Source organism: Petromyzon marinus, chromosome 48, assembly GCF_048934315.1.
Source record: "Petromyzon marinus isolate PM22_M1 ecotype Great Lakes invasive population chromosome 48, UKy_Petmar_22M1.pri1.0, whole genome shotgun sequence".
Classification (NCBI taxonomy): Eukaryota; Metazoa; Chordata; class Hyperoartia; order Petromyzontiformes; family Petromyzontidae; genus Petromyzon; species Petromyzon marinus.
This window is the reverse complement of record NC_133714.1, coordinates 2060610-2074487: the sequence shown is the minus strand read 5'-3', so window position 1 is coordinate 2074487 and position 13878 is coordinate 2060610. Positions and strand designations below refer to the sequence as shown.

General features: G+C 50.6%; 1 protein-coding gene across 2 annotated transcripts in view; it reads left to right on the top strand.

The window, feature by feature from the left end:
• The window catches only part of LOC116952812 (uncharacterized), a 151999-nt gene that overhangs the window by 67089 nt on the left and 71032 nt on the right, over positions 1-13878 (top strand). For both annotated transcript variants that reach the window (XM_076074443.1, XM_032972481.2), the window contains exons 45-56: positions 1089-1133; positions 2371-2442; positions 4169-4213; positions 4675-4710; positions 4871-4912; positions 5069-5149; positions 6280-6315; positions 6926-6961; positions 8765-8845; positions 10309-10344; positions 12225-12296; positions 13144-13188. In XM_076074443.1, coding sequence (XP_075930558.1) covers positions 1089-1133; positions 2371-2442; positions 4169-4213; positions 4675-4710; positions 4871-4912; positions 5069-5149; positions 6280-6315; positions 6926-6961; positions 8765-8845; positions 10309-10344; positions 12225-12296; positions 13144-13188 — 627 coding nt within the window. The remainder of the gene's footprint in view (positions 1-1088; positions 1134-2370; positions 2443-4168; positions 4214-4674; positions 4711-4870; positions 4913-5068; positions 5150-6279; positions 6316-6925; positions 6962-8764; positions 8846-10308; positions 10345-12224; positions 12297-13143; positions 13189-13878) is intronic.

Genomic DNA, 13878 nt, shown 5'->3' with positions numbered 1-13878 from the left:
CCCCGGTTACTCCTGCGCGGTGTGTACTAACCACGACAACACCGAAACGCCGACGGCCTCACAGCGGATGTTAAAGTTCCCATGTCGTCATTTGCTGGAGTGGGCCATCGTGTGCCGGCATCAGGGTTCAAATTTTGACAAGCTCGAACAATCACACCACAAATGACACAATTGTGATTATACACACAGCGGCAATCGTGGACCCTTCACTAGCAGCGGACGAATGATCCAGGGTCACTCTTGATATAGTGAGACTCACCCAGGCCTCTTGAGTCCTCAGCTGGTTCAGCAAAAATCGACTTGGAACTTGCCAACTCGAACGCACCAGAGAAAGAGTCTGCACGCCCATTTAGGCTTCCGTAGACATTGATATGAAAAGTCGGTGACGCGGTCCGAAGTTGAAGTATGTCGGCACCCCCCCATCAACATCAAAGAGGGTAAGAGACATTCCACTGCAGTCACGAGGTCAAGGTGCTCCCCGGGAAACCTCCCACGCACGCCGCAGCTGGTGCAAGGACCTCCACTTGTTTATTGAGCGATTGCTTTTACACAGAGCACCAGATACACAATAAAATATAGATATAATAATGAAATAAATACTCATGTATGTCGATGTTACATGTGAGTGGACGTCAGCTGTCACGTGGCCACAGAGCCAAGTGACAGCTTCCTCCTCCAGCACGTGCAGGGCAGCCAGTCGGCCCGGCACGCCATGACGGACTTCGCAGCCGGAGACGATGTACGGCCGCGGTCTCCTGGCTCCCCGCATTCACACAGCGGGGCTGTCACGTAGTAGCTACGATGCCCCTTCGATGTTCGGAAGCGGACACGCCACCCTGCCCCGGTCACACCGGGGGCGGTTCAACCGAACCCCACCGGCGCCTCGAGGGAGCCCTAGAGAGCCACCCCTAGAGTGAACAGCGTGACGAGAGTAATGATCATCGCAACAGAGCGTGGTGAATGAATGGGCCCCCAGCGTGCTGGGTTTTCTCGCTGCCGTGCCAACGTGAGCTCGCACTCGGCGCGAGCGCTGACCGCGTTGACCGGAGTGTCTGAGCGTCGTTCCTCTGTGCTCCTTGTGCCACCAGGGGGACCCAGGGACTCCGGGCGCTGCCGGCGAGCGAGGAGCATCGGTAAACGTCGCGCCACGATCGTTCTATGCACCACCCACCCCCATCTCCCACCCCGGCCCGGTGTTATTTTAATCGGCAAATTTTTGTTGTGTGACTCGAATCAATAATTACCGGTCGCCGTCCACGCGGCGTGGAGTTTTAGTCAAGTCGGTCTGTCGAGCTTGAGCCTTCGTCGTGGAGTCGGGGTCTTCGTCCGGCCATCGTCATCGAAAATAAACGATTAAAGAACAGACCAACTTCAGCGCCGACGAACAGCTCATGGTCTGCCCTAAGACGCATCCGCACAAACCGTGCCAGATTGGGGATACCTGATGCACGAATGGAACATTAAAAACTCTCCACTTTGAGACTGTGGTCATCCAAAATGGACCGTACAGCAGCTAACGACACAATGCCCGATCCACAAATTCGAACGAGACACCACAGCGACGATACGCTCCCCCGCTCCTGACGTGGTTACCTGGCTTGACCACCTGGTTACCTGGCTTGACCACCTGGTTACCTGGCTTGACCACCTGGTTACCTGGCTTGATCACCTGGTTACCTGGCTTGACCACCTGGTTACCTGGCTTGACCACCTGGTTACCTGGCTTGACCACCTGCATGCGACATTGTAGTTGTGGCCCGGCATCTACACGAGCCGTACGAGAGAAGATTTGCTCATTCCCTCTTAGCCTCGTCTCGTCGACGAAAGCCGCTGAGTGAGACACTCTTAATTTCCTCACCCCCCTCTTGAGTAGTATCAGGTCGGTGAACTCGGTACACCTACTCTTTGGTACACGTGTTTGCATGCGCACAGAGGCAGTGAACCTGTTTGGTCGTCCTCTGTGCGCCTCTCTCCACGTCCCTAAACAATCCCCAGCCTGCGTCTTCACCCAGCCCCGTTGATGTTCACCGTCACAGTCGGTTGCGCTCGAGTCTCTGTCGCGTCGCCGCGATCTTCGTCCGCTCGGCGTCATCGAAGCTAAGCGGTTGCGAGAAAAAAAACCCAAACTTCGCCACCGACAAACGCCGTCGGCAACAGGCGTCGTTAGCAAACCGCATGGCAGCACACCCGCACACCTGCACGCCCGCACGCCAGCACACTCGCACGCCAGCCCGCCCACACGCCAGCACGCCAGCCAGCACACCCGCACGCCAGCACACCAGCACACCAGCACACCCGCACGCCAGCACGCCCACACGCCTGCCGCGTGTTTTTTAACGGCGGTCGGCTGCGATGCCTTTTTTCGTGCAGGGTCCGTCAGGAATGGACGGGGACCGCGGTGACCCCGGCGACAGGGGACAGTCCGGCAGATCAGGCAAACAGGTGCCGCATGAATCGTTTCACCAAATACCCAAACCAAACGCCCCCCCCCTGCCCCCGCCTTACGTCACTGACATTGTAAGGATAATTAATCTGCAATTATAGGGTGCTTAAATACCCCGGCAGCAAAGAGCGATTTGCATCGCATCCCCTAGCAACCATAACCCCAAGCATCCCTGAGCCTTGCTGCAGTGCAGCCAAGGGGACCCCCAGTGGCAGCTGTCCCTGCTCCCTGCATCGTTGACGTTTTTGTTTTATCGATGTTCGCTGTGCTGGCTAAATGGGATCGTCCGTGTGACAAATTAAAATTAACTTCAAACCGTGGGTGTGTCAAGCGCCAGCCTGCACGTGGGGGCATTGGTGTGCCGTCAGGGAGGAGCGATCAATGTTTCACCGTGGATTTCCCTAATTAAGTGATTTTGAGGCCATTAAATGTGATCATAATAATAGGGTTTTCCCCTTTTTTCTGGCAACAAAACTGAAACCTTTTTACCAGGATTCATGTCTGCATTCATCACAATACCTGCCGTCAAAATGCAAACAAAAAACATACTATGATAATATATGCATTGTCCTTGAAACTGATTGGTCCACACCAAGGGACGGCTTTCTTTTGAGCCTCGACCCAATTGGTGCGCGACCAGATGACGCCAAAAGGCGTACAGCTCAAAGACAATCCACTATCAAAGTAATGAGGGCTCGGGGTGAGCATCTACATCATTAGACCTCCTTTGCCAGTACCAAAATATAATCGGATTTTCCCCCTTTTTTCTGGCAATAAAACTGAAACCTTTTTACAAGGATTCATGTCTGCATTAACCACAATACCTGCAGTCAAAATGCAAACAAAAAACATGCTATGATAATATATGCATTGTTTTTGAAAATGATTGGTCCACACCAAGGGACGGCTTTTTTGAGCCTCGACCCAATTGGTGCTCGACCAGATGACGCCAAAAGGCGTACAGCTCAAAGACAATGCACTATCAAAGTAATGAGGGCTCGGGGTGAGCATCTACATCATTAGACCTCCTTTGTCAGTGCCAAAATATAATAATAGGGTTTTTCCCCTTTTTTCTGGCAACAAAACTAAAACCTTTTTACAAGGATTCATGTCTGTATTAACCACAATACCTGCAGTCAAAATGCAAACAAAGAACAAACTGTGCCACACGCCCTCCCGCATGGCCTTGTGGGAGCCTCGGTACCGATGCAGTTTTATTTTTTTTCTCAATGGGAAAGGGTAAAAATGAGTCGGAGAAATTGACGAACGAAACAATTTTTTTAATTGAGTCGTGACTCTGAACTGTGAACATTCACAGGAAGCCATTCGGGGGGTAATCATTAGCCGGCCTGCGGTGGTGCACGCCTGTAATCCGTGATTTATGTACGCATGTTGAACCTCTTTCGGACCGTACGTATCCAACCGTGCTAATCAGAGGTGGGGGGGGGGGGGGGACAACAAACTAAAGACAAAAAAGCAGTTCTAAAGAAAAGTGTTTTCAATCTATAATTAAAAGTTCATAGCTAATATCGAAAGAGCGTTAGAGACGGCCGCAGAAGCGCATCTGAAAGCACGAGATGCGGTGACCGCCTTCGTTCAACGACGAGCCAAAATCCGCTGGTGCTGCAAGGGTGACCAGAGTTTGCGTGGTCATGGTTTACGCTTCGTGGGTGCTCGCCCTGACGGTGCACGTGACTCGTGGGCGATTTCTGTGTTCGCGTCTAGGGAATACCGGGCGTGAATGGGCCGAGGGGATCCAAGGGAGACACGGTAAGGGAGTGCGAAGCCGCCCACAATCCCGTAGGGCCAAGTGTCCTCACGTCCCAGGGACACACCGCCCTGGTAGGGTGTCACGGCATTACATCTCACAACCTAACGGCTGCCCTTCGACACTTAAAAACAAAATCAACAATTATTACAAAACAGTTGTCAACTAAGCACGCGAGTATTTTTTGATTATTATTATGAGGCTAAACTTTTTTGTTTTGTTTAGGTAAGTCCCACTGAATGCCATTTAAGTGTGGACGTGGAGGGTTCTTAACGGTGGAAATTTGGCCAGATCGATATGTGGCCTTATCCCACCAATCATTTATGAATCGTAACATTCACTGCACAGACACGCGTGTCACGTGACTATTAAAGGCGTTGCGTACAAATTGCCGTGCACTGTGTGTTTGTCTGCACTGTGACGTAACATGACGTAACGAGGACGTGATGCCGGGTTTTTTCAGGGCCCACCAGGATCCCCGGGCCGTCCTGCCCAATACGTGAGTGCAGCTGCACCGTACAAGCCACAGCCTGCACCTCACTCGGCAGCCACTGCTGCTGCAACAGCGTGGGTGGGCCCGTGAGCAGCATCGTTAGTCGGCATGCAATCGCGGTCACTCTCTTGATGATGTGCCCCCCCTCCCCTCCCTTCACCTGCAGGTGCCCGATACGGACAGAGGGACTCTGCGCAGAGGAGTCAAGGCAAGGCCTCTACGCACAAGCACGAACAGCCGTCATCGGGGGGGGGGGGGGGGGGGGGGATTCGCGCACGGCCGCCCGTTATGCACCGCCGCCGCCGCTGCCGCCGTCGTTTTGCCGCTGACCGTTGTGGCCCCTTTTTCCTTCTCGGCGACGCAGGGGGCCAAGGGGCGCGCCGGCACTAACGGAAAACCCGGGTCGACCGGAGAAGTCGGAGTCCCCGGTCTCATCGGAGTACGGGTGAGTGGCCGCCACCACGGCACCCGCCCACGTCACCTCCCACTCGGGGCCGTCCCTACGTCTTGCCCGGCCCAACGGTCGCCGCGTGCACCCGTGGGGGGTGCGGCGGGGTCCTCGTCGAGTCGTCTGGCCGGTGGAGTGGATGTTTCGCGAGCGCAGAAGGCGCAACTGAAACCGGGGACCATGGCTCCTGAAAGCGGCCCCGACGTTCCCGGGCCGCGAGGGAGAGGGCTGAATTTGGGCAAGGCGCGGGCGGGGGGGGTGGGGGGGGCGTTAAGGCCCCGTTTCATTCTTGTAGGTGGGTTTCTTTTAATCTGGGACTCCAGCTCGAGCCCTGAGTTCCTGTACACGAGAAGTCGGACTTTTTACTTCAGCCCGTGTCTCACTGCCTCACTGCCTTAGCAACATCGCTGCTGTGAATCGTGATATTGGTTTCCCGCCCAAAATCAGGGGTGAGAGGGCAGGAGGGTTTGTGCCTGGGCGTTTTCCTGCTTGCTTCGGAAAACATTGAGCTCTGATCAGCCAATAGCATCCTGGTGAGTATTTTTTTTTTATCAGGGGGCTTTCTTCTGACTCTTAGCTGACACCACGTGCCACACAAGCACACCGGGGGGTGCGTGACCTCGCACAGTTTGCCCGGCTGCACGTCCGTCTGCGGCATACTCCGCGCGTCGTGTTGTGGCGTGCCATTCTTCCGCCCGGGGATAAACGCGCCGGATCGTGCGTCTTAAGCGTCGATTGTTGACGTCTTTCGGCGCGGTAATTTTTCGTTGAGGCTAATGACAAGAGAAAAAGAGAGGCCGTATACGTGAGATTGAAATAGTACAAAGTGAGACGGCGAATACGGACAAAGAACAGACGATAGACTAAAGTGACGGCCCCGGATCGTGAAAAACTCGTCGAGTGATTATGGAGGGGCATGTGAAGGGCGAAGGCTGAGTCGTGAATGATCACACGCATATTTGTATATTCATGCAAAATATTTTTTTATATAAATGCAATATATATTGGCAGTCAAGGATTTATGATGATGGTACACAAAAATCCATAATTTCCGTTCGATAACGGTTGACGCACCCTCGCGAAATGCTGCACTTGAGATTTGTCGTTTTTTTCTGTCTCTGCTTTAGGGGCCTGTGGGGGCACCCGGCTCATACGGCCAGCGAGTGAGTACCGTGTACACGTAGCAACACCACCCCCTACTGGCAGACGTGCCGCGTTTTCAGCCCGGGCACTGTGTAGGCCTGAGGGACCGCTACCCCTGGGGGGGGGGGGGGGAGTCCCGTTGGCTAGCCCGCAGCAGTGCATTGGAATGGTTGAGATGAGATGAGAGGGAATGTGAGGTGCTCTCGACTTTGCTGCGGCATTTCAGTGAATTTGAGTGTCTTTTTATTCAACTCGGTGAGAACCCACGAGACCAAGGCAGAGTGCAGAGGTCACTTGGCTCACCAAAACGGCAAAGAGGAATGAAATAAGATAGAGGGAGAAAAAAGTTTACAAAACTGCACCCCTATAAATGGCAAAGCCTTATCCTTTTGTAGTCATTGCTAAAACGTTTTTTTTTTTCTGCACAGCTACAGCTCCACAATTTCCCGTGTGTGTACAATATCTCTGGATCTCTCTAAGACTCAATGAGGGTCCTGATTTAGTTGTCAGCTAAAGTCCTGCTTGAACATTTCAGCAACTTGGAGGAAACTGGAATTGCTGGAGAAATGCCACGCAACTCAATGGGATTATGCGAAAATGTTAAATGTTCTTATTTTTTTTGTTCCCTAGGGAAACCCAGGAGTCAAGGGTACTGCAGGGCCGAAGGTAGGTTTCCCGAAATCTGTTGTTGTACCAGTGATGTGATTTACATCCTTTGTGTGAGTTTGTGTGTCTTCATTTACGTGCATTATAGGCATTTATTTCATAGCATTGACCGTAATTATGTGATTTATTTATCTATATATCTATTGAGGAACGCCTCCCTTAGTCTAAAGACTCTCTTTCACGAGGGCCTCGCACTGGTGTGCGTGGCCGATTTAATTATGAACGAGCGTTTAGTTTTGTGTGAGAGGAGACCAGGGCACGCAGAGAAAACCCACACACAGAGCCCTCCCTAGGAGTACACGGCGAATCGGGGCAACCGCCCCGGGCCCCGTGCATTGGGGGGAGCCCTTCTGCCAGCAGTGGTGTGACCAAGCATTTGCAGGGCTGAACCTTTACACTGTTCCCAAAACTCTTTATACATCACTCAATTCATGAACGCGTTCGCGCTTATCGATTACAACTTCGTGCTTTTTGTTGCTGACCGCTTGGTGTTTTTAAGGCCTTTGTGTCCTGTGAGCTCAGCAACTGTGTGCAACTGTGGGCGCCATGATGTGGCTCGGAGATGTTAACTACTTCGCCTGATATATTGGAGGTTGTGGGTTCAATCCCGACCCTGACGCCTGCTGCTGTATATTTAGAGTTTGCGTGTCTCTCTCCCCGTGGTCGCATGGATTTTTCTCCGGACCCTCCGGGTTTTTTTTCCACGTTGAGATTTGACTGCTATAAATGTCCACATCATGAACCACTTCGTTCAGCAATCATTTGTGGCCACAGTCGCTTCTGAAAAAGAGCTACGTAGCTCAGTGCGCCTTACTTGGCAAAATAAAAAGTTTAGTTTTTAGTTAAAAAAACAAAACGTCGTGAAATGAGCGCGGGAAGTGAGCCACGTGAATTGGTGGCCAGCCCACGCGAAGAAGATTGCCGCCTTCTCCCGAGAGATATCCGGTGAGCTCTGTTGCCCTTCATTCCACCGGAGTCTGTTAACGCAAGGGCCACGCCAGATTCCGGTCGGATGAAGTCCACCAGGCACCGGGCACGCTGCGGGGAGTGTCGTGCGAAGCGCGGCGCCGACACGGTGCCCGTCGAGACACCGGGGAGGGAGAGGCGGGGGGCTGTCGTGGGACGTGCCAATGTTGTTACTGTAGAGTTCAATCCGAAGGAAGAAGCACACACGTGAAGTTGCATGTGTCCAGGAGGCTCAACTGGAACACACGGAGAGCTGGATGGCCCTCTCTCGGTCAGCCCCGCCTACTTTTACATAGCCATGCCCACTCAGCCAACATTTCCACCCACCCGTACAGCGAATGGCCTCTTTCTTATGCCGGGCCCCACCCACTGATCATTGGCCCCACCCACTCCACAGGTAGCCTCACTCACTCTTCAGGTAGCACCACCCACTGATTATAGACCCCACCCACTCCACAGGTAGCCCCACCCACTCATTATATGCCCCACCCACTCAATTGGTAGACCGCCCCTTGCCCGCATGATCCGGTTGATGAAATCGAATTTTTTACAAATACTTTGGGGGGACACTGGGACAGATATTCTGAAGCAGAGACTAATCCCACCAGGTCAGGACATCTGGTAGCTTTATTCACAATATATTTGTTACAAGGAGATGCTTAAGACTGTAAACATTACGAAATGTAGCACTCCCATCGTTAAATTATATTTCCAAAAGGATTTGTGCGTGACATTGATGGCGACGACTTTGATCGCGATGATGACAACGATTGAATGAGTTATTATGAATTGAATGAGAGCTCACACACAGATGTCCATGGGTGTTGGTGCCTGCAGGGAGACCGAGGTTACCCAGGGAGAGACGGAGTCAACGGGAAGGATGGAAAGATGGGATTACCCGGCAGCCCAGGAGCCCGGGTCTGACACCATGCGAACACCACCCAACTTAGAGCCACATCTACATTGTGTCTACATCCACACCTCCCATACCACTGTCACTCACACCCACAATCATGTACACATGTCACCCACGGCTCGTGTCTCTCCATCACTCACACCCACACCATGTACACATGTCACCCACACCACCCATCTCTCCATCACTCACACCCACACCATGTACATGACATCCACACCTCCCATACCACTGTCACTCACACCCACAATCATGTACACATGTCACCCACGGCTCGTGTCTCTCCATCACTCACACCCACACCATGTACACACGTCACTCACACCACCCATCTCTCCATCACTCACAACCACACCATGTACACGTCACTCACACCACCCATCTCTCCATCACTCACACCCACACCATGTACACTTCACCCACACCACCCATCTCTCCATCACTCACACCCACACCATGTACACGTCACTCACACCACCCATCTCTCCATCACTCACACCCACACCATGTACACACTCACTCACACCACCCATCTCTCCATGACTCACACCCACAACATGTACACACGTCACTCACACCACCCATCTCTCCATCACCCACACCCACAACATGTACACGTCACTCACACCACCCATCTCTCCATCACTCACACCCACAACATGTGCACACGTCACTCACACCACCCATCTCTCCATCACCCACAACAAGTACACGTCACTCACACCACCCATCTCTCCATCACCCACACCCACAACATGTACACGTCACTCACACCACCCATCTCTCCATCACTCACACCATGTACACTTCACCCACACCACCCATCTCTCCATTACTCACAACCACACCATGTACACGTCACTCACACCACCCATCTCTCCATCACTCACACCCACACCATGTACACGTCACTCACACCACCCATCTCTCCATCACTCACACCATGTACACTTCACCCACACCACCCATCTCTCCATTACTCACAACCACACCATGTACACGTCACTCACACCACCCATCTCTCCATCACTCACACCCACACCATGTACACGTCACTCACACCACCCATCTCTCCATCACTCACACCCACACCATGTACACACATCACTCACACCACCCATCTCTCCATCACTCACACCCACAACATGTACACGTCACTCACACCACCCATCTCTCCATCACTCACACCCACAACATGTATACACGTCACCCACACCACCCATCTCTCCATCACTCACACCCACACCATGTACATGTCACTCACACCACCCATCTCTCCATCACTCACACCCACACCATGTACACGTCACTCACACCACCCATCTCTCCATCACTCACACCCACAACATGTACACGTCACTCACACCACCCATCACTCACACCCACAACATGTACACATTTCATCCACACAACCCATCACTATTTGCATCGTAATTTCGTTGCTTTTGTTTCCCGCTCGTTTCAGGGTGAAGCGGGAAAGGCCGGGGAAGCGGGAAGAGACGTAAGTGTTCTTTTGTTTCACGTACAATGATTTTAGAAATACAACTGCGGCCTGATTCTACAGATGTTTGGGCCAGCACGTTTTTTAACAAATGAACAAAGAGACCGAGACGTGCTTTTGAGTCCACACTTGAGAGTAAAATGTGGAAGTTGTGACTTGTCTAAATGTGAGTTAATGTCAAGGAAATGAACAAGTGAAAAGGCCCTTTGATAAGAGAGCATGGCAGGGAGAAATATTTTTTTTTATGTTTCCATTGGCTTTTCAATGTTTTTACCCACTAATTATCAGGTGTTTTTTTCGTTCGAATAACTGTAATTTATTTAACATGAAATAGGTTGTTTTTTACGTAAATCTAGAGGATGGACAATAATATAAACTTCCTCCCTGATTACGCATCCCACGTGGTGGCGAGATGTTAACTACCTCGCCTGGTATACAGAAGTTCGTGGGTTTGACCCCGACCCTGACGCCTGCTGTATATTTGGAGTGTGTGTCTCTCTCCCCGTAGTTGCATGGATTTTTTTCAGGGTCCTCCGGTTTTTGCCCTCCACATTGCGAATCAACGTCATGCGTTTAGAGTCTTATGGCTGCTATAAATTTCCACGTGATGATAAGCCACTTCGTTGAGGTATCATCTGTGGCCAGGTCGCTTCTGAAAGAGAGTTCTATAACTCGGTGTGCCTTACCTGGTTAAATAAAAAAGGTTTTAGTTTTAATATAACTTCCTTTATACTCTGGTGAAAAAATACATTTAGGGTGCAGTGCATACATTTTGAGTTGCGAATAATCTACACGTGAGAGGCTTGATCCAATGACGGGACAGTTCTAATCAGAATGTCGCTGTAAGAGCGATGCATCAATTACAGCACGCGAGCCCAGGAGCTGCCATTATGTAGAAACTATTCTGTTTAGGGTAACGGTACGTGGCTCGACACGTCGGTTCTTGCAGCAATTATTATTATTACGATTCATAATAGATGTTTCGGTTAGGCCGTAACAACGATCCGGTTGAATTTCAGTCGTAAGGCCATCCACCGCCGTACATAGCCAAACGCATTAAACTGTCACGTGCACATCCTGCGTGTCCACAGCACGGCAATCACTGAATGTGGTTGTGGGAGTTGTTTTTCGGCTCGCCGGTGAGCAGAGACAGCGATACCTGGCGCATCGTTAAACTCGCGCGAACCAAGACGCTTTAATCCGTTTGGCTGTGTCGAGTGATGGTGGGGACGGTCTTACGATGGACAATTTGGCCCAGATGGTTACTCCCGTGGTTCTAGCCCAAAACTGAACCGTGAGCGATGAGTTGCTCGACTCACGCAAATAACATTTCCATTTTTAATAATTTTGAGTTACTGCTCTGACATCTGTTATCAATGCAGTGATGTAATAATAATAGGATTTTTCCCCTTTTTTCTGGAAACAAAACTGAAACCTTTTTACGAGGATTCATGCATGCATTAACCACAATACTGCAAACAAAAAACATACTATGATAATATATGCATTGTCCTTGAAACTGATTGGTCCACACCAAGGGACGGCTTTCTTTTGAGCCTCGACCCAATTGCTGCTCGACCAGATGACGCCTTTTGGCGTCATCTGCATTTTGACTACAGGTATTGTGGTTAATACAGACATGAATCTTTGTAAAAAGGTTTCAGTTTTATTGCCAGAAAAAAGAGGAAAAAACCTATTATTATATTTTGGTACTGGCAAAAGAGGTCTAATAATGATGAATGCAGTGATAGTCACTTCACTCTTGCCACCCGTTCTGTCGATGATGATGCTTGTTCTTGTTGTCGTTCTTGTGGTTGATGTTGTTGTTGTCGTGACATGCTCTGTGCGCGATTCTGGCCTCGTCTCATTCCTTTTTTTAGGCCAAGGCAGGAGCACGGGGAGACTCGGGCCTCAGGGGCCCCGTCGGGCCACCTGGAAACCCAGGCACCCCGGTAGAACACACGCTCGTAAACGTGACATTTGACCTTTCATCGTTTTGACCGTGAGTCGCGCGCTATTGGCCAATGTGCTACCAGGCCGGACCGCTCTGGGCCTCGCTATTCATGTGCTGTGAAAAAAGGCCATTGCCTGAAACGTCACCTATCATATACTTTTTGAATCAAGGCCACAAAGCGTAATTGAGTGGGAGCGTGTTGAGCTTTTGTCGTTGTTGACGGTGCTTTCGCGCCACTGCCAATGCACCAGCAACGTCACCACCAACAGAATACGGTCAGATAGGCAAATGTGTACTTGATACCCACCCATACGAGAAGCGTCTTTAAATATAATAATAAAATTTAAATAATTAATTATTAAGGTGAACGCTGTGAATGCTTAAATGAATGTAAATAAAATAGAAAAACTATTTTAAAAAATTTGCGGCCAATTGTTAATCCACAACTGGATAACGGTCGTGGGGTTGTTTGACCATACTTCACCGCGCGTATCAGTGCAAGCTGGGGGAATGGGGATATTCTTCACTGCTCATTTTAGCTGTGGCAGGGAATCGAACTCGAGTTGCCAGGTTCATCGCTTCTTCGTACGCTAACCGTTGCGCCAACTGATGAAACCGTGTCAACGATGTGTGATTTGTGTAAATATATGGACGAATAAATGAACAAAAAATTGACACTACTGCACTCCGAGATAGTGCTGAAGATCCAGATATTGTCGTCTTATTGTTTTGGTTTTCAGTTATTTTATAATTGAAAAAATTACAATTAAAATGTGTAATTTTCACTTCTATCATGAGTAAATCGTTGTGGAGTGTAACACTTTTGTGCGTTTGTGTGTTCGCAGGGCAAGCCAGGCACAGATGGAAAGCCAGGCCTTTCAGGAAGAAAGGTTTGTCCGTAAACTTCACCGGCACTCTCATTCATTTCTGACATATTTTTTGTTCCACAACGTGAAAACGGTTCAACAACTCACACGCCGCTCATCGTTAACCCAAGATAATTCCGTTGCATCAAGCGGGAGGATGTAAAGCCATTCCGGTGGTGGTGGCACTTGGTAAAGAGCAGACCTTCCAAGCTGCGCGTTGATGGTGCGGCAGCGTTGGTGGTTATCAGAAGTCGGTGGTGGAGAGGAGCGTGGATAACCAACATCATTGGCTGCCGCGACCCTGGGCTGCCCGACACCACAGCTTGGTTAATCCACTGTGCGATTGCAGTGCCTCAAGGCACTTTCCCAGCAGTCTTGGATATAAGACCAGGACCCACGAGGTGAAGGCCGATGTCAAGGTCACAACCCACGAAGGGCAAGTCCGAAGTCAAGGCTGGTTAAGGCCATCTCCTCGAGGCTGCCTGGTTAGCTACAGTGAACAAAGCTCACGTTGCAGAACAAAACTGATAAATTACACCGAGAAATGTAATGAAAGTTGGAATTGTGATAAATTGCACGTGTCCAGTTAGGGCGCCACGGTGGCGAGATGTCATCCGCCTTGCATGGTATGCAGGAGGTCATGGGTTCGATCCCTACCCTGACGCCTGTATATTTGGAGTTTGCTTGTTCCCCCCGTGTTGGCGTATATTTTTC